We start from the raw sequence: 19945 nt of genomic DNA on the forward strand, positions 1-19945 counted from the left end.
CTTTGAACACTGGCACAGGGTGACGTTGGTTATTCGGGGCTAGGAAGAGGAGGGGCTGAAGTAAAATGATCTTTAGTCAGTGAAGGTGACAGAGAAGGTGTAAAGGTTACATCTGCACCATGACACCCGACTAGTCAAGCCCTGAGAGGGACAGAGCTGTGGCTTCTCTCTCCACCAAAGTTTTGCACGGTTCTGGGCTGAAGACAGACAAAAGTTGACTCACATGAGTGCTCAAAGAGCTTCCTTGGACTCGATGGTCTAAGAGGTCTTTTCCAACTTAAACAATTCTGTGATTTTATCCTATGATTCTATCCCATGACTCTATCCCCCAGGGGAGGGTGAGTGCCTGTGTAGTGTTTAGTTGCCAGCTGGGGTTAACCCTCAGCATATGCACAGCACATTCTTTCCTCCTGATCTGTATAAAATGAAGGTATTTTATGGGTCCATCCTGCTCCCTTGGGTATTCATCATTAAAAAACCCAGAGGCATTCAGTAAACATCCCTTGCTGCAGGGATTACCAAGAGGGGAATCACTTATGTAAATTAATTGGGCCTTTAAGAGTTGGAAATACATACAGAAACTCAAATCAGTCACCAAAAGAAAACTTCAGCTTTCTCCTGAAATCTAGAAAGCCTAATGATTATTATTATTATTATTATTTCATTAAATCATAGAATCACAAAGGTTGGAAAAGACCTCTAGGTTGATTGTAGATTTAAGTTCTTATCAGTTTTTACATTTTCCCCATAAACACTGGGAGTCTAACCTTATTGATAACAATGTTTTCTTTACCTGAGAAACTTGTACAACATAGAAGAGCTTGATACAAGAATGGAGTGGAATGGAATGGAATGGAATGGAATGGAATGGAATAGAATAAAATAGAGTTGAATGTAGAAAAGCAATTATTGAACTGTGGGGCACAGGACACACACATCATTCATTTAGGCCAATTACTGAAGTATACATTAAACTTGTTGCTTTAATTTGGCTTTTCCATGCCAATGTGAAAAGTAGTAACACCCTAATAAAGTCTGGAGGAAAAGGGGGTGGATGGAGAGAGGGGAGATATCAGGTCTTGGAAAAAGGAGTTCAGAGACTACACCAAAGCATATTCTGAGTCTCCTCTTGCCTGTCCTGCAGCTGTCCACTCTTGTATGCTTTCTCACTCCCTGGTAAAGAGACCCAGCAGAGACAGTTCACAGTTCTGCCAGCCTCTCTTGCCCTTCAAGGTATGTCCACCAATAATCTTTGTCCTGAAGCAAAGCCTTCATCTTCTCTCTCATCTCCTTAGCCTACCTCTTCTTAAGACCCATCTTATTTAAAGAAGGAGTCACATTTAGGCTTTTCTCACAGAACCACAAAGGTAGGAAAAGACCTCTAAGATCATCAAGTCCAGCCATCAAACCAGCACCACCACCATGTTCACCACTAAACTATGTCCTCAAGTGCTTCATCCACATGTTTTTTGAACACTTCCAGGGATGGTGACTCCACAACTTCGAGTGGCTTTGGATCACTGGTTCAGGAGAAGAGGCGGACACTGTAGTCCTGCACATCATCCACATGCCATGAGGACATGCACTTGTGTTCTGGAGACAGGGAGTTCACAGGGTCACAAACAGACCTGGGCTCTGCTCCCTGAGCTGCTCCTTCCCTGCTGAGTGTGTGTGTGTAGGACCTGTGAACACACACTGTCCTGGGGAGTCTCAGCTGTCTTTGATGACTCTGTTAGCCCTTTAAAGCCTGGTTTAAGAAAACAGGACAAATCTGAAGTGAAAGAAAAGGGGCTTTCCTACAGCATGCAAAGCCCTGACAGCGTGCAGGGTGACAGCTCCTGAGCCATGATCCCGAGTGGCTGCAGGGAACAGCTGCTGTACGTGGAGACACACGGCTCTGGCAGGGCTTTGGGCACAGAGGGAAAATCTGCCCGAGCAGAGAGCTCTCACACACGTGCACAAGCACTTACCAAGCCCCAGTAACTGTGCTGCAGGGTATCTTTTGCTTTCTTATTGTGCAGGGGTTAAGGCTTGGCTGCCTTGACGAGAAAGCTGTCCTGATTGCTTGCAAACTCTCAGCATTCCCAGTTAAAACTGATTTAAAGAGACAGGAAAGGCAACTAGGAAACAGCTCCCTCTCCATCCTTTAAAAAAACCTTATTTTAACACCTAATTTTGTGCAATACAGACTCTTTCCTATTTCCTTTGCCAAGCTGCTTCTTGGTTTTGAAGAAGTGGTGCTCACCCTCACAGGGAGGGAGGCTTTGATCAGGAGAAAGCAAAAACTGTTGAAGAGGAGAAAAGCCCAACTGAATAGTGTGGTACCTGCAGCAGGATGCTGCCTTTGGCACTCACTTGCTCTGTCACCTTGGGCATCTGGCAGAGGCATCTGGGCTTTGATTTCCTTGCTTTTAAAGGTGATGGGAAGGCAATCGCTTTCCTCCTACGCATCATGCTTGGAGACACAGGACTGCAAAGTGCTAAAGTAGAGCAGGAAAACTACTCCGGTTGCCTAATGACAGCTCCAGAGAAGTAGCAGAATATATCCATTTTTTCCACATCTCTTTAAGCACAGCTAATGAAGAGAAAAGAAAGTCTCTGCTCTGGCTGAGAGCAAGCAGCAACACTGCAAGTGATGCACAGAAATGTAGGAAGCACACTGGAGTGCAGGAATTCGGTTACAGGGCTGTTTGCAAATTAATGGCTAAATCAATTAAATGAAAGCATGGGATTTCTCTTGAGGAAAGTCTGGGCACAGTCGCAAGGAGAAGGGGAGGGGTTGTGGAGCAGGGATGACATAATCACGTTTGCGAATCACCAGCAGTGTGCATGCTTTAATCCATTAATGGGGTTTTTATCTGTGATCATAAAAAGCAGGTTACATTCAGCCTGGGAGGGAGTGAGGGTTGGAGGAGACGGGGAGGGGAGAAAAAGAGAGAGAGAGAGAGACAGAAAGCAAGGCAGAAAGAGAGAACAATTCACTCGGAGAATTGCTTGCAAGCTTGGGGCTGATAATTAGGGATCTCAGGAGAGCAGTTCCTCAGAATAACGTGCTCTCCTTCAAATGGACCGAATGGAGACAGTGGTTCAGTCCTGCTGATATTTTTTAAGCCCTCCTCGCAGTTTGATGGGCATTCCCAGTGCTTTTGTGCACGTCTCGGAAAGCGTTGACGTGGAAGGGAGCAGCGAGGAGGGGGAGGTTGGAGGAAAAAACTGCAGCTCCTCTAAAAACACGGAGGGCATGCGAGGGAGCGAGCAGGCTGGGGAGGAGGGCGAGGTGGGCGCACCTCGCACCATGTTCCCCCGGTGCCGGCGCGGCGCAGTTTCGGAGATGTCTCTCCTGTGACTGGACGCACCATGAGCATCTGGGAGCTGATCCTGGCTTTCGTGGTGGTGGTGCTGATGCTCGTGGCCCTGCTGGCCAACGTGCTGGTGCTGCTGTGCTTCCTGTACAGCGCCGACATCCGCAAGCAGGTCCCGGGATTGTTCATCCTCAACCTCACCTTCTGCAACCTGTTGATGGCTGTTTCCAGCATGCCCCTGACCTTGACCGGGATCATTTACAAGAGTCAACCAGGAGGAGATCCGATCTGCCAAGCTGTGGGCTTCCTGGAGACTTTTCTCACCACGAATTCCATGTTGAGCATGGCAGCTTTGAGCATTGACAGGTGGATTGCTGTGGTCTTCCCTCTAAGTTATCACTCCAAAATGAGGTACAGAGATGCTGCTCTCATACTGAGCTACACGTGGTTGCACTCGGTGTCGTTCCCGATAGTGGCAGCTTCTCTCTCCTGGGTGGGTTTCCATCACCTCTATGCCTCCTGCACCCTGTACAACAAGAGACCAGAAGACAGGACACAGTTTATGATTTTCACTGGGGTCTTTCACGCTCTCAGCTTCCTCCTCTCTCTTATAATCCTGTGTTTCACATATCTAAAAGTGCTGAAGGTGGCACGGTTTCACTGTAAGCGGATTGACGTGATCACTATGCAGACCCTGGTGCTGCTTGTGGACATCCACCCCAGGTAAGGTACCTGTGTGTTCAGCAAGTGGGACTATTCACAGCAGGAGAAGTGAGGAGGGGGTTCAGTGTTATGTTAAAACAGTCTGATCTGTATGAGAGCAAGGGATGGGGAGGGGTAAAAAACAACCATCCTCCCTGACTGTTTCTATCCTGCATGTTTCTTTTTACTTGGGTTTATTTCTCTGATTATAGAACTCATTTTCTGTTTGTTAGGCTTAAAGACTTGTTTTGGGAGGGAGGGCAAAGAAAGGGGAGGTTTTAGCTGAGAATGCACTTCCCTTTGAGACAGTGATCACATCCCTGCCCTTTGTCTCTGAAGGTGGATTAAGTGGTCGATAGGTTTGCATTTTTGGCACTGTCAGCCCAAAACGTTGCTGGATCCCTGAGGGAGGAGGCTGCACCTGTCCCTTCAGTTGGAGTTTGGAAGGGAAGCTGGGTGCTGCCTGCAGCTCCTTTGCTCAGCAGTTTCCCTACTGCTGTGCTCTCTCTAACTTTATCATTCCCAAAGGCGGAATCCTAAGGGAATAACATCTGCAAAATGCGTGCGCTTGAATGCCTATATTTAAATTTAAGTAAGAGAGAATTCAGCAGCAGTGTTAATATGACAAAAAAGGGATGTATAAAGCCCATTTCAAATGAGAGACTTTAGGCAAGCTCCCCGTGCATAGACACAGGAGGAGAAGAGCCTCCAGGGGCTGGAAGGATAGTGGGCTTGAAGGCAAGCACCGAACGGGAAGGAATGCGTGCTGGGATGCTGAGCAAAAGTCACATCAGGGATTACGTTATAAATCTTGCATGAACAGGCAATGTATGGATCTGGAAGGGATGCAGGCTTGGTGTCTGATATGAGGGGAGAAGTCTGCCTGGAAGACAGGAAAGCAGAGAGGGCAGTCCCGTGCCAGACATCCCATCTGACCTCCCTTGCTCCCCTGTGCCCCACAAGCCGGAGGCGAACACCAACTCTCTCTCTCCATTTGCAGCCAGCCAGGAGCAGAGCTGCAGGGCTCAGAGCACATGTGGCTGTCCTCAAAAACAGGTCAAGTTTTGGGGATTCCTGAGGCTAAGGCAAATAAGTCTGAAAGAATCAGGGCAGGACAGCACACTGCTAGAAGAACAGAAGCATTTGCTCAAAATTCTCCACTTAAGCTCTTTGAGCTGTCTCTTGATCAAGAATGCAGAGCAGAACTTTGGGCAAGGCTTGCTGCTGTTCTTGAGAAATACAGGTATAAATCTTCCCTTATTCACTAAGTCAAATTGAGGAAAAAACGCCCTTCTGTCCTATGTGCTGTCTGGTTGATAAACTGTGCCTCGACTGTCTTAGTTCCTGCACCAAGACATGTGGTGGTTACTCCCAGGACAGTGCCAGAAAACCCTCTGGGGCTGTTTGAAACAGCATTTGTTTTGCCTAATGTTTCAAGTATGTCTGGACCGAACAGCAAAGTTTAGAAAAAGGGCAAAAGTCTCAATGTTATTTCTCCTCCTCTGCATTTTTTATGGTCTAGGTTAATTTGAGGCTCTTTGTGTGGTTTCTAATCATCTCACTGAGGAATGGATTCAGTGGGGCTGTGGGAATGATGCTTCCTTTCTTCAGAGGAGACAGAGTTGTACAGGCACTTTGCTGTGAGTAACCTGTACCAACAACTCTTACCTCTCACATCAGGTTATTCTAATGCTTCTCTCTAAGAAAGGAGAGTTTGAGCTTCTTTTCTAGGTTACAGATTTGGTGGCTGATTTGATCTGTGGAGGTGCTGCCTTAACTGGCGACAGCTCCTGCTGCTGAAAGGGTCACCTCTCAGGTCACCTCCCCTCCTGTGAGAGCTGCACAGAGGCTGCAGCTCTCCTGGAGCAGCCAGTGGTGCTCATGAAGCTCTGACACAACAAAGGCATCGTTTGCCTTATATTAGTGTGTATATATAGGCAATTTCAGTGTGTACCTGATACCATAGACATGTATGCTGGGAGAACTCTCATGAGAGAACAAAGTTTGCAATCCCAGCTTAGACTACCCTGACTCCTCCAGCTCTTCCCAGGGTCTAGTTTCCACGCTGAGAAATGTGTACAGACAATTTTCTGCTTCCTATGACTCAGAATCCACCCACAAGGGGATCTAGTGACAGGCATTATGACAGATGGCTTCATTACCTGTGACTTAGAAAGACATGAGTGACCTCCTGAAGATCATTCAAGACGAGTACAAAGGAAACCTCTAAATACCACACAAATTCATGTGAATGTTTAGGGCACATGTTCTTTCAAGTTAGCTTAGGCATTTCTAGTGGATCCTGCTTTTCCTTGACTTTGTTCTTAAGACCAAAATATCTTAGGAATTGTGAGAGATTTGGGCAAAACTACACTTAAGTGTTTAGCCCGTGTATTTCTTTGCTCAAATTATCTGCACAATCTTTTTGGTGTATCCAGCTCTGCACATCTTAAGGTCCAGTATCTCATAAACTTTATTTAAAATAAATATATCCCTTCAAGGGGATATAGCTTAGATTTTCCAGGATAGTAAAATCTTTAATGAAAGCTTAGTCAATAATCCCATTCTGTTACTGGTGCCACTACTGGAATTTGCATATGTGTTCTTATCTTAGTGCATGGAAGTGTGTGCAAGAGCAAAATACTCATCTGTACATTGTCTATATGAAGGAATGAGATAAAATACCTTCAGCTGTGCTGTGGTATTTATTGGCTACATCTGGAAAGGCTGAACAAAAGAAATTGGATTAAGTGTATCAGGACAGTCGCGTGTGAGCTACAGGAGTCAGAGACAGCTTGGTATGTGCCAGTAAGGAAAAGATGTAACTGGGGAAATGGTTAGAGACAAAAAATACACACCCTCTCCACCCTTAGAACACCCTAATTGAACCTGCTTTGGAGATACACTTTCCCATATTGCTGTGGGTTTGGGATACTATGAATTTACTAACGCAGGTCTTAAGTGAAGCTATTGAACCTCTAAGATAACCTGTCTGCACCTAAAAATACTCCAAGTTCTCCATCTCTTGCAGAATTGAAAACCCATAGGTTCCCTTGAAAAAGTGGATTTTCTTTTTCTTCTCATCTGTCATTTCTAGCTGCAAATAACTCAGGCACAAAACATGCAATGCTTTTAGATGTGGCATGTTCTTTGAGAGAAAGATGATTTGTCATTTCAAAGAGAACAAACTTTTCCTCCAGTATTTATTTCACCATGTCATGATAGCTGTTCTGGGGACTGGCAATGTAAGGCCAAATATAGAATGGAACAAAGGAAACACATTTTCTTTTACACAGTGGAAAGGCAACGTAAGAACTCATTACCACGGAGATCACCAATGCACACTGAGATCCTCAGGACATAACATGTGTTTAGATGATGATAAAACATTTGCAGATACAGCAAATAATGTGAGTGTATGGCCCTAAGCCTCAGCTACGAACACATGAGAGTGTGGAGCCTGAGAGTGAATAATCAATTCCAAATTTACAATAAAAAAGAGAGGCCAATGCCAAGCAGTTTTTAAAAATTATATGTACAGACATGGGACATGGTCCAGCCCCTTCAGTTTGCCTGAATTGCGTCACCATGAGATCTGTGCAATGAGTCAACACATGGCACCATTTTGTGCATAGAGAGCGTTCAGGATGGCAGTCTGGCTTTGATTTTGCCCTTTCCAAAGGGATTTATTCAGGTACAGATGATCCTGGCACTCTGGGACATACAACCCATCCAATCTAGCTACCTGGAGCAGGCAGTAACTCGTCCCCTTCCCTCACAAAGCACAGCGAGCACAGGAGTCACTCAAGCAGGTAAAGGAAGAGGATGAGATTTCACATTAATAACTCTCTTGACAAGAAAATGTGCTGGTTTCAAAGGAGATTTTTTGCAGTGATAGCAAGGCCTCGACCCCATGGTCCCTAGCTGGCACACCAAGGGAATTAGCAGCTCTCTGGTGGCCTGCAGAGACCACCAAGGGGAAACCCAAAGGACAAGCTCTAGTCCGAGGAAGAAACACGGGGTGGGACTAATTTGTGTCTGTTTAGCTGGAAACAGGGCTGGTTTGAGGTGGGAAGTGAGGACATCACAGTGTTGTGGATTTATTATACAATTCCCAGCTTTGCAAAACATTCAGCTCGAAGCTGCACAGGCTGATGGAATATTTATGGACACACAGTTCATGGCTATGGGATACAGTGATTGCTCCAGTGTTGGAGCATCTGAAAGTCCAGAGCATGTGATTTCCTGTTATGGTTTTGTTGTGGTTTATTGCTTATTTTGCTGGGAAGTTTCTCCTCCCTAAGGTGGTTGGAATTGCTGTTTCTAGAGAAGCAGCATGTTGCCCATCCCAAAATGGATATTTTCCAAATCTCTCAATATCATGAGGCAAACTCTGGTCTGCAAATACTGCTTAGAGTAACTCAAAAAGGACCTATAAATGGACTTCAAGGCTGAATTCCACCAATTTGACTATAGATTAATTGATACAAAGGGGGGGGGTGTGCACATAAATACACAACCCTGTATTTCTTAGTAACTGCTTTTGGAGGGTAAGATGGTCAGACAATGCATTAATGCTTGATATTGTCCCACAGAAATGCAGTGCACCTGGTATTGGCTTATGTGATCATAACACAGTGAAAGACTGTTTTCCATCATTCCATAAGTAAAGCCTTTAAAATCTGTTACCTGATATTATGATTCATGTTCTTGTCTGTGTTGAATGTCACACAGCGTGAGAGAGCGTTGTCTGGAAGAGCAAAAGAGGCGGAGGCAGCGAGCAACAAAGAAAATAAGTACCTTTATTGGTACCTTCATACTTTGCTTTGCACCTTATGTAATTACAAGGTAAGTGTGAACCTACATCCTGGAAAAGACTCCTGAGATGCAATTGTAACTCAGGGCCCTCTGAGCCACAAGATTATTCTGTTTCCTGTGAAAATTTGATGCACTGTTTCCACTCCTGTAACAGAGATTGCATTTGCTGTGCTAACAAATGATGTGAAATGTCATAGTGCTTATCCAGTTCAATCCTGATGCAGGATTCTGATCTGACTCTGCTCAGACAGCCCAGCCAGTGTGCTGGTCACATGGGAGTGATTTAGAAAGTCAGTCCAAACAATTTTGCAGACTTTTTTGGGGGTCAAGTAGTCACCTACTGCCTGGACTGCCTCCCTGGTTCAGGGGAAGACACTTGCCTGAATAGGTCAGACTGTAAAAGTTTGGTCAACAAGATCCAGCTGAGGTGAGAACAGGGTCCCTAGACTTAAACCATAGTTTTTTTCTGACTGGATAGAGTTTATTAGTCATAAACATCAAATATCAAAGCTGTGCTGGCTCATAACAAAAAAATTGCTTGTGATTTATGATCAGATGTCTATCTATCTACTAGCTTATCTTTGGAAATGGCTCCTGTGGGAAACACTAAATTACTCCTATGAAATATAAAGTATTAGAAAGTGAGTATATCCAGAAAAATATTATCTAGCTGTTGAAGGAAATTTATAGCTTGCATTCCTTATTAAAAGACTGGAAAAACTGAGATGCTGCTATGCAGAACAGAGAAAGAAAAAATTATTTTTAAAGTGTCTCCTATTCCAATACTATTAAGTAGAAATTAGTGGGGCTGACTTCAGTCAGCTCAGATCCAACATAAAAAAACCGCTGAAAAAGCTGGATTAAGAGTCAATATAAGTGGACATGGAGTGAACCCTGATTTTTTCCATTTCAGCATAATGTCCCAATTTTCTAGAATTAGAAAATAAAAATAATTTACTAGAATCACCTTCTCTTTCAGTCAGTGGTCACAAGACACCATTCCAAGCCACACAGTTAAATGGCATAAAGGGATTTGTAATTATGGACATTTAGCCTTGGATCTCAAGCTGTAATACATTAAACTATTTATCTCATTGCAAATGTTTAATTTTCATTTTATGTTGAGTGTCTGATCTTAATGAAAATCACCACAGTCACACAATAGCTGGTGGCTCAGTCCCAAGAGCTCTAACTAGAACTGTCACAAGTATTTTTGTGCATCTCAGCTCAGCATTCAGGCACCACCTCCCCACCTCCTCCTCACCCTGTGGTGTCCCAGGCTGTGTCCCAGTGGCCTTAAGATACAGAAGAGGGGTTAGAAAAATCCTGAGCCTCCTCCCTTTAGTCCACACAAGATCCATAAAAGAGAGTGATGATGAGAAGAGTCAAAACTTAGTGTCCTGAATGCACGAAGATGCACCCTGGGAGCTGGCCAGGCGTATCAGGGGTGTTGAAGTCTCTCACATTCCTGGTCTTTTCAGCTCTGACATGTCTAGGGGGAACACAGCACAGCATGACAAGGGAAATTCCTTCTTCAGCTGCTTGAGAGACCTTGCTGGACACCTGCATGGATGGATATTCAAGGACACCCACCACTGTGCTTCCCTCTGCCTCGCACATGGGGCTGAGGGTCTTGAAGTCAAGGGGATAAAGAAACTTTTGAGTTTAATTTTGCAAGCAAGTAGTATTTTCTGGGCTGTGTCCAGTGCTTTGCATTTACAGGAGAGAGGCAATCAATCCCAGTTCAAGGCAGGGAACAGCAGGCAGAGGAGGGAGTGTGCTGCTCAGCCTCTCATTTGGTCAGTCAGCTCTAATCAGCAATACACTTAAATTAAACATGCTCTTCAGTACTCCCTGAACTAGAGGCTGAAAGCAGCAAATCACAAGCCTTTACTATAACATCTTTCTGTTTCAACACTAAAAATAAATAGGTGTCACTAGAAGTTCCCTGAACCAGTGAAGGAGTTTTGCTTATAATCCCAGACAGATAAATGCCTCTCTGGATAAACCAGAGTTTTTCAGACCACATGATGATAAAAATCTGATTAGGCACTTCTTTTATGAAGTAAGCACCATCCTAATTAGTTCAAGAGATGACCTTAAGTAGTGTATCAGTAGAATCTGATTCTTCTTGATTCAGTGTTTCCACTCCATCAGTATGACAGATGTATTACCCCATATTATATATTTCTAGGCATAGCTTGCTTCTTGGTTCTTCTATGAGTACACATCTCTTCTTTTGCTATATTTAACATTATGCAATTAAATAACATTGTTCCAAGCCTCTTTTCTCCAAGGATCTTTTTCATAAGAAAAATGAAGATAAGTCTTACCAGTTTCTAATATTCATTTCCAACTTCAGGCATTTTATACTGAAATACAGAACTTTGTTCATGTAAGTTAATAAGTGCTGTCAATGTGTGAGGAAATTGGCCTTAAATTAAAAATCCTGAAGTAATATCAGATAGAAGTTCATAGACCCAAGCCCTCAGGTTAAATAGGAGGATGATGGAACAGGCAGAAGAAGATTAAAATTCTCTTGTATCATCTCTGGGGGACAAGTGGTAAATAAACTCTGTTTCTAAACTGATTGCTTGCCCTCTGCATATGCAGATCCTGCCTGGGAGACAAGAAGTTCAGAATTCCTCTGCAACTTGTATTCTTGCCTATTTATGCATATAAATGCATAAATTTCCTATGCAATCATAGGTTGACATATTTGAAGTGGCCTTCTAGTCTCCATCCAGATGATGTGAGGTAGAGATATTTAGCTCCCATGTGGAAAAATGGGAGCTTTTGGTACAAGCCAGACAATCCTGTTTGCTGTCCTTATACCCCTGTCCTGCTGGCAAATGGTTCCTGCAGCTCTGCGGGACAGCAATGACTGAAAGCAATGGTTTGCAAGATTTGCAGGTCTAACTACAAGTCCCAAACTGTTTCCTTGCAGAACCTCTCTGGTTGCCATGTATGCACTACTTAAGAGGCAAAGCTAGCTGAAGAGAAATCTGCTAAGGATGACTGTGGTGCCATTTTTGTACAGAGAAGAAGTTATTAAAATAGGGCTTTTTCATCAGCAAGTCAGCACAGAAAGGATTCAGTCCATCAGGCAATAAAGTGAAAATAAGTTCAAATGAACATCAAGATAAAACTGATCATAGAATAATAGAATGTTTTGGGTTGGAAGGGACCTTAAAGACCATCTCATTCCACCCCCTGCCATGGGCAGGGACACCTTCCACTAGACCAGGTTGCTCCAAGCCCCGTCCAACCTGGCCTTGGACACTTCCAGGGATGATCAGCTTATTCAAATTATTAACACCAAATTAAAAAAACCAATGTATAATTCTGGTACCACGGGAATTTTATGGGGGGAGGGGAAAGATCAGAATTAGGCACAAACAGAAATGTTACCTCAAAGAGCTCATACAAATTCTTGGGGAAGGCATTGAATTTCTTCTTGTAAGAGCTACAGCATCTACCAGCTCCAACCTTCAGTGCCAGCTTTCTTTCACTTCTGAACAGAAAGACATTTCAATTTGTTTGAGGCTCTGCTCTATTCAGACTTGTCTCCATAACTCAGTTAAAGCCCCAGGTTTAAGCAACGCACGACAGAGATGTTGCCATTTATTCAGCCTTCCAGCTGGGTGTACACATGTTCAGTAAATATATATTAGTGTAGTGATGAACTGCACATGTGAATAAAGGATTTCCAGTATTATGTGCATAGAGATCAAGGTCATACTCTTCAACACCCCATTCTCATTCGTTTACCAAAAGTGAAATAAAACAATTGGATAACCATGTGACACGACACACTCTGCAGAACTGAAGTTTCTAAAATGTGAACAAGGCATCATAGCAAAAGAGCTTATAGCTTTGAAATAAAAAGGTTTTGAAGATCCAACAGTAGAAGAGTGGCTTATGAAAGCGAGATAGGGAATTATGTAGCTGATGCTGTAAAATTTAATTTACAGGTAGCACTGAAATATTAATATTCCTTCACTGAAAACGTCTTCTTTTTGGCCGAAACATTTCATGAAAATTGAAGCTATGCATATAATTTCCCTCGTAAATGAGAAACAAAGCCTTTCAAAGGCAATAAAACATTTGATATGCCTTGAAAGGCTGACATTTAATTGTACATGAAATGGAAATGCATAACTTGGGGTTTGGCTGCATTTCTACGTTTGCTGCTTGATAACTGTAAATGTAATTTACTATAAAAAACAACACATGAGACTTGAAAAATGTGTAAATGTCAAGGAAATTTACAGAAGTCAAGCAAAGAAAATATTTAAAGTCTTTTTAATAAAAGTGTAGGCTTTTCATTTGATCAGTCAATGAAGGTAAAATTAGCAAGTCTAGGCTTGCAACCCTGAAGTGCCTTTTTGATGTGCTTTAAATGGAGATTGTTAATGTTTCATAGAACTGATTGACACAGCCTCAGACACAAATCTGTCACATTTTGGTTATTCAAGGCACCCACTGAATTTAATTAAACATAATCAAATTCACATCTGTAAAACACTCAGTAAAAATGAATCATCCAGATGAAATTCAACATGATGAAATTCAAAATGCGAAGTAGGCCTCAAATAAATGGAGTGGAGAACAACAAGAAGGATGGATCATGGTAGATTACAATGTAAATATGACTCAGGAGTTGACTAATTTCCAAATTGTCAGTTCTCATTTTAGAACACATTCATTTGGATGTCATAGGCTCCATTTTATTAAACAAGAGGGAATACACCAGATGAGACCACCCAGCAGCTGGACTTGATGATAATTATGTCTCAGTCCTCATTCTACTTTGTAAGAAAAGTAATGGCCACGAGTTAGAAGGGGAGGTGGAAATAATAACATTTGTTTAGTTGAGATGAAAGGAGAGAGGAAGGGGACAGAATCTCAGATCTGAGGTTCTTTGGGACCTCAGAGCTGCTGAGCCCAGCACACACACCTAGGAAGAGACAGAGCTTCTGCCATGGAGCTTTGCAGCTTGGGCAAACAGAGAGAGACAGAAGGTCACGGTGCTGTAACAAATTAAGGCTCCTTAGTCCCACTTTCATGCTCAAATGACTGGACTGTGCCATCTGCCAGCATTATTTTAAACAACACAATGTAGCGAAAGTTTATGGAATGAGAATAAAATGACTGAGGGAAAAAAAAATTCTCATCTCTGAAAAGAGCCAACATTATTGTCATTGCTGCTGCAGGAACCATGCTTCAGAATGCTCCTTGGAAATGGTGCTTTGTCTGAATAAACATGAGTAATTGAAGTATTTTTCAGACAGTTTTAAGAACATCTGCTGCTGAAGACAGTTTCAGTGAAGATCTTGTTTGCCGTGGCCTGGTGGGGTTCTCTAGCAGCACACGTGGCTGTTTGTCCTCTATGAAAATCAATAGTTTCTAACAGCTATAGAAGCATATTGAATAGAACTGCCCTTTGGTCTTGCTCAAAGACATGGGGAGTTATCAATATTTCACTGTCAGAAATAGTCTCCCTGGGTACAGAGTGAACTCTCTGTGCTAGTTTAGGTATGAGGAGTATATGAAACTCTTCCCTTCCCTAATAATTTAAAGTTTTGTCTTGCTAGATTTGTTGCAAATGTATATACTTTGCCTTTAAGCTGTTCAGGTTTTAAATTCAAGATATAATATGCCATCTCTTGATGATGGATTTTCCTTCCTTGTGTGCTTCTGCAACTCAGGCAAACTGTTTAAAAGCATTGAACTCTCTCTAGGAGTTGGATAGAAAGCTGGAGAGCACTAGTGAGTGGCTTCCCAGATGTCCTCAAGGGGACCTAGAACCACGAATTCAGACTAGATGTTGGATTTTTAGATTGATAATGGTAGAGAAATAAGAATTCCATGAGATCAAGCAATAACACTTTGGTCAACAGACCTCAAGTTTATATTTGCAGTCTTAAAAATTCATAAGAGGAGGACAACATTCACGTTTTCATGAGCATGGCTTCCTTTTTGTTTTGCTGTGATTGCCCAGGAATAACTTGAGGGGTTTGGGGATGGGTTAATGTCTTTCAGTTGTGCTGTTGCTCTGGGTTTTTAATGTGAATGTTCACCCTTTCTGCCTCCCTCTTTCCACAGACTTGTTGAATTATCCTCCGTGGTCCACATCAATTCCCACTGGGGAATCATTTCCAAGTGCTTGGCTTACAGCAAAGCTGTTTCAGACCCTTTTGTGTACTCTTTGCTCCGGCATCAGTACAAGAAGACCTGGAAGGACATCATAAACAAGATCCTCAAGAGGAGCTCCATCAACTCCTCCGCCCTCACGAGCGAGTCGCACAACCCGAATATATCGCAGCTGAACGAGTGAGGAGCCTGGTATGGGACCTAAAAGACATAAAACATGATATACGTGGAACAAAACTCAATGGCCTATCCCTAGTAGCTCTCCTCAGCTGTCCAGGTTTTGGGAGGCAGTCATGGACAGGGTCAGTGCCAGCCCATGTCCCTCCAGCAGCCCACGCTGACACCTTAGGGAGTCAGGTTGCTTTGGACCTCCTGCCTCTGACTGGAAGAGCACTATTGATCCGTGGTCCTGCAGGCTTCACAAATACAAATCTCCCATTGATTTCCATCAGCAGTTGCATCCATAGATAAAAAGCTAGTCCTCAGCAGAAGGGCTCATGAAAGGAATGGGAGCAAACTGGTGACATCATAAGATTATTCTAAAAAGCTGCACAGGGGTGTTTGTGCTGTGTTTTTCACTGGCTGCAGTTAAAGCTCCCCCTGATGTAGCTGCCAACACAGCTTTACAAAACCCACCCCAGCCTAGTTGCTTGAGAAGGATGTGTATAGAAAAAAAACTTAATGGAAAAAGCTTAAAAAACCCCCAAAAATCCTTATCTAAATATTAGCCCAGTGTCCAACACAACTTTCAGCCTTTTCATATATATCTATTTTTTCGAACAATCCTGTAGAACTGAAGGAAAAACCACTTTTGAAGTATGCTACGGGGTGGATTCAGCCATATCTACTCTAGATTTTAAAGGAATTTACACAAAATCCCACTAATTTTCTCCCTGTTGGACTTCAGAAAATTCATAAGGTAGGTAGAGTGGAAAGGTCCAAATGCCTCCTGCCTAATTCCATATATCTGAGCTATAAAGAACTGAATTTTGCCCAAATCTGCAAAACTGGGCCCTGTGCCCAGGAGAAAAAAAAAAAAATCCTTTTTCTAAGGAGTTGTTAATCATAGTTTTTTTACTACTTAAAGGAAAGTTGAACCTAAATCTGAATTTAAAGTATAATTTTCAAAGCAAGTGGAGGAAAAATAATAGACCTCCACTCCACCATGAAAGTGGAGCCAATAATCTGGATCTCAGGAGGTTTCAGTCCAAATTTTTACAGCTCTAGATTGCAGTTATGCATAGGAACATTACTAACATTTCCCATGCCTTCAGATGCATGCCTGGATTTAGAATAGCCTTGGTTAATTAGGCTTCATGCATGCAATGGCAGCTTAAATAACAGCTGACACAGCTGGCTGTGCTACCACCTCCCCTTGCTCATATTCCTACTGTCAATCCCATACTGAGAAAACACAGCCGGGATCATATTGAGAATATAAGAGCCCACGTTGTAAAAATGAGGGGTGACTTTTTAGTTGCCACCTGCTGTCACCCAAGAAAAGGGCTCGATAAGTTGCAAAAAATACCCACTGTTGAATTTTCTGGCCTCTGATTCAAAGCCCAGACAGGGAACTCGGTGAGGGGCTTCACCCCAAAGCCAGTGAATGTGGGGTAACACCTCTGTTATCAGTCTGGAGAGCCTTGACTTAGCCCTCGCCCTGGCATGGGCTACAGCTGCAAGGAACCATGTTAATCTGTGAATTTACATAGTCATCTGCTCTGTAAATGGAAGAGTTTATATGATGAAGATCATAAACAAACACGTAAATAAAAATTTTTAGCTTAATTACTATTCAACTATAAAAATACCATAATTACAATAAAATCTACACACTATTATAATCGTAGAATTTAAGTTCTTACAACACTGCATTCAAATTAGCCCTCAGCCAGATTAAATAGTCTACCTCATTTTAATTATTTTCTTTCTTAGGCTTAACATAATTTTCTCAGGTGCAATAGATAAAGACACCCAGCTTAATACTTGTTTCTTAAGAAATTCAAGTCATTTTGGTGACTGGAGTGTATCAGAACACATGAGTTTAAAAGAGATAAAAAGCTTTATGTCGATTCATTATATGTTTTACTAAGACCAAATTGCCCCAGGATGGTTGTCAGGGTCCACAACTGTTGTTAACTTATTCATGGGCCTGTTGCCAAAGTCAGTGGGAGGTTTGTATGTTGATAAGGTTAACTCCAGAAGGATTTAAAATTTCAAATTTAAAGAGAGTAAGATAATTTCCTAGGAAAAAAACCAACTATTCTACATTTAGGATATCTATTAAAAGACAGAGAAAAATACAGCATTGGACTTGTCTCATTATGCTTGTGTATCACAGTCAGTCACCGGTTGATTTACGTGTTACCATGAGCAATAAATCTCTCCACTTGTATATGTTTAAAAATTTGTCTTTCTTTCATGGTGCCTTTCTTCTGTAATTAATCTTATACCAGAGAATAGATATAATTTCCCCTTCCTTGCATCAGCTCTCTGACACATTGTCATACTTCCACCATCTGAAGCAAGCGAGAGTTGTAAATGCTGGTGCTTGACAAACTGCCTCAGTACACAAAATAAAAGTAATGCCCTAACATTTCCTGATGGCATTTTATAAGATACTAGAAATATGATACTGTGGCTTGTTAAGTGCTAGATATTCAGCTGAATTCTTATAGGCAACTGGCAGAATTTTCTAAAATGTGTGTCTAAGTGATGAATGTAGATATGAGTAACTGTCTGCTGAGTATTATATGTACTATACAACACTTTGACTCGAGCCAGTTAGAATAATGATGGTAAATGTAATGCACAGTATTTATTAACTCTGTTCATGAAGCAGAGCTGTTCTCTTGTCAAACACACGTGTGTGTGCGGGGGGGGGGGTGGGGAGGGAAAGGGGAATTTCCATTTGTTATTTAAATATTTTTGGAAAATGTTTGTAAAATATGGCTGCAATGTGTGCCCAAAATCTGGAACTGCATGTGCAAAACTGGGCAGCTGCTTAGGCAATATGCAGTTTTCTGTTTGTTGGTATCTGTGTCCCATATGCAATATCTATTCCTCACATGCATGTTCAATTAACAATTTTTTCATATCTTGTAAATTTGGCAGGCAGAACACTGGCAGATGAGTAAGAGAACTTAGTCCACTATATCATTTTGTGGATTCTGAGCTTTTCCTTTTGTTTATTTTACAGTAATTTATATAATTTCAGAACCCTAACTGTGAACTAGGATCATGGTCTATGTGATGGTTTTGAGCCAGTGTGAATGTGAAGATCTGGGTAACTGCATTTGGCAAAAAACTATGACAAACTTATAATTATTGAATAATTAATAAGTACCAAATTCTTTCCTGACATAAATCAACATAATAGTTGGTTTCACCTGAGGATTTGGTCCCATTAGATGAATATAAATCTGCTTCAGGGCAACAGTAAAATCTTCCTGGAAAATATTTTTTAAAAATAATTTTTGGAAGACCTTTTAGACTTAGCTTCCAGAAACAGCTGCATCAGAACACCTTTAAGAGGTTATAAAAGTGAGGAAGAGATAGATGTGAGTGGTAGGCTGAGGGTCAGGTAGGTTGGGAGCTACAAACTGGCTTTGCTGCTGCTTAAATAACATGTGTTCCCCTGGCTGCAGTGGGCTTTTCCCAGTGCTCTGTTTCCACAGGGTCTCTCGGACATTCTCTCATCCCAAAGAGAAAGGTGAAAATTCTGTCAAAGCTCAGTAGCTGCCATAGAGTGGGCTGAGCCTGCAAGAGCAGCACAGACTCCAAAGGAAGATCTTTGTTAGTTTGGGAAGACTCTGCTGGCATTCAGAGTGTGCCCTGTGGAAACTACTCACACTGTTTGAGTGACCAGAGATAGTCTAATTCCTGAAACCCCGGGGGTTGAGGTCGACTGCAGAAAGTGAATTTTTCTGGACCTACCTGCCTAAGGTTTCACAGTTCCCTCACATCTCTTAATCCCAAATGAAGAAGGCTCTGAAGGCTCTGCATACCTTGCCCTATGCATTTTTACACATTTAGTGAGTACCCTTTGGAGCAATCCTTTGGAAATTGTTGGTATTCACTGCTGTTGGAGCTGTCTTCTCCCCACGTTCAGTGTTCTTGTCACTAAAGAAAGCTCAAAAGCAGAGACTTGTTACTTTACCCTAAAACCACAAAATACTTCAGCACAGAAAGCTCAGTTAAATCCTGATCCCATGGTCACTCTGTGTTTGCTCTGTTGGATAGTGAGGGCTGAGCACAGGCTCATGTGTTTGCAGAATCAGGGGTTATACCTTTGTAACCTTCCCAAAGCTGAACAAATGAGAACAATAACACTGTAGCCTTAAAACTACCTTTTTTAATTTGCTTTTTATTCTTTCAGCATTCAGTATATCAAAAAATCTTTGATAGGTGAAGCTTCTTAAGGAAAACCACCCTGCTCCAAAAGGCAGCTGTCCCTGTTGGGGGGGGGCATAAAAGTTTACATGGAGAAAAGAGCTGCTGCAGTCTTTGTCAAATGTCTTCTTCTTACCTGTAGTTCCGATGTGTGTCGTGTAAATATGTACTTAGGATTGTTGGTTTCTAAGCAAATAATGCTGATCTAATGAACTAGAGAGGTTGCTATAGTTTATCATAAATGTCTATATTTATAAGAAGGATGATTTGCCCTAGAGACTGTAAGTGCACTTCAGAAATGTGTGTGCCAAGAAAAAATGCATCAGGTGTGTGACAGCATGAATGGGTGGCAATTGTGTAGTAAAATACTATTTTTTTGTTCAATAAATACTATTGCACATGGTTTCAATGCACCCAAAGGCACAAGTCCATATGGCTGATTAATAATCTACAAAGACATGTTAGGAAAAGGATCTCTATTTGGAGTTATTACTGAATCCTAGAATGGTTTGGGTTGGAAGGGACATTAAAGACGATCTCATTCCACCTCCTGCCATGGGCAGGGACAACTTTCA

General features: G+C 42.2%; 1 protein-coding gene across 1 annotated transcript; it reads left to right on the top strand.

The window, feature by feature from the left end:
* The first annotated feature begins 2928 nt into the window (after positions 1–2928).
* GPR26 (G protein-coupled receptor 26) lies at positions 2929–19945 on the top strand. The gene is made up of 3 exons (XM_032695225.1): positions 2929–4025; positions 8739–8852; positions 14931–19945. Exons 1-3 carry the CDS (start codon positions 3358–3360, stop codon positions 15160–15162), a joined length of 1014 nt encoding a protein of 337 aa, XP_032551116.1. The 5' UTR covers positions 2929–3357; the 3' UTR covers positions 15163–19945.

This window comes from Chiroxiphia lanceolata, chromosome 8 (assembly GCF_009829145.1).
Source record: "Chiroxiphia lanceolata isolate bChiLan1 chromosome 8, bChiLan1.pri, whole genome shotgun sequence".
Taxonomy (NCBI): domain Eukaryota; kingdom Metazoa; phylum Chordata; class Aves; order Passeriformes; family Pipridae; genus Chiroxiphia; species Chiroxiphia lanceolata.

Bases quoted from the DNA above. Each gene is read 5' to 3' on its own strand.
- GPR26 (XM_032695225.1), top strand. From the start codon at position 3,358: ATGAGCATCTGGGAGCTGATCCTGGCTTTCGTGGTGGTGGTGCTGATG. The intron at 4,026-8,738 runs GTAAGGTACCTG...AATGTCACACAG, and splicing joins CTTGTGGACATCCACCCCAG to CGTGAGAGAGCGTTGTCTGG. The intron at 8,853-14,930 runs GTAAGTGTGAAC...CTCTTTCCACAG, and splicing joins GCACCTTATGTAATTACAAG to ACTTGTTGAATTATCCTCCG.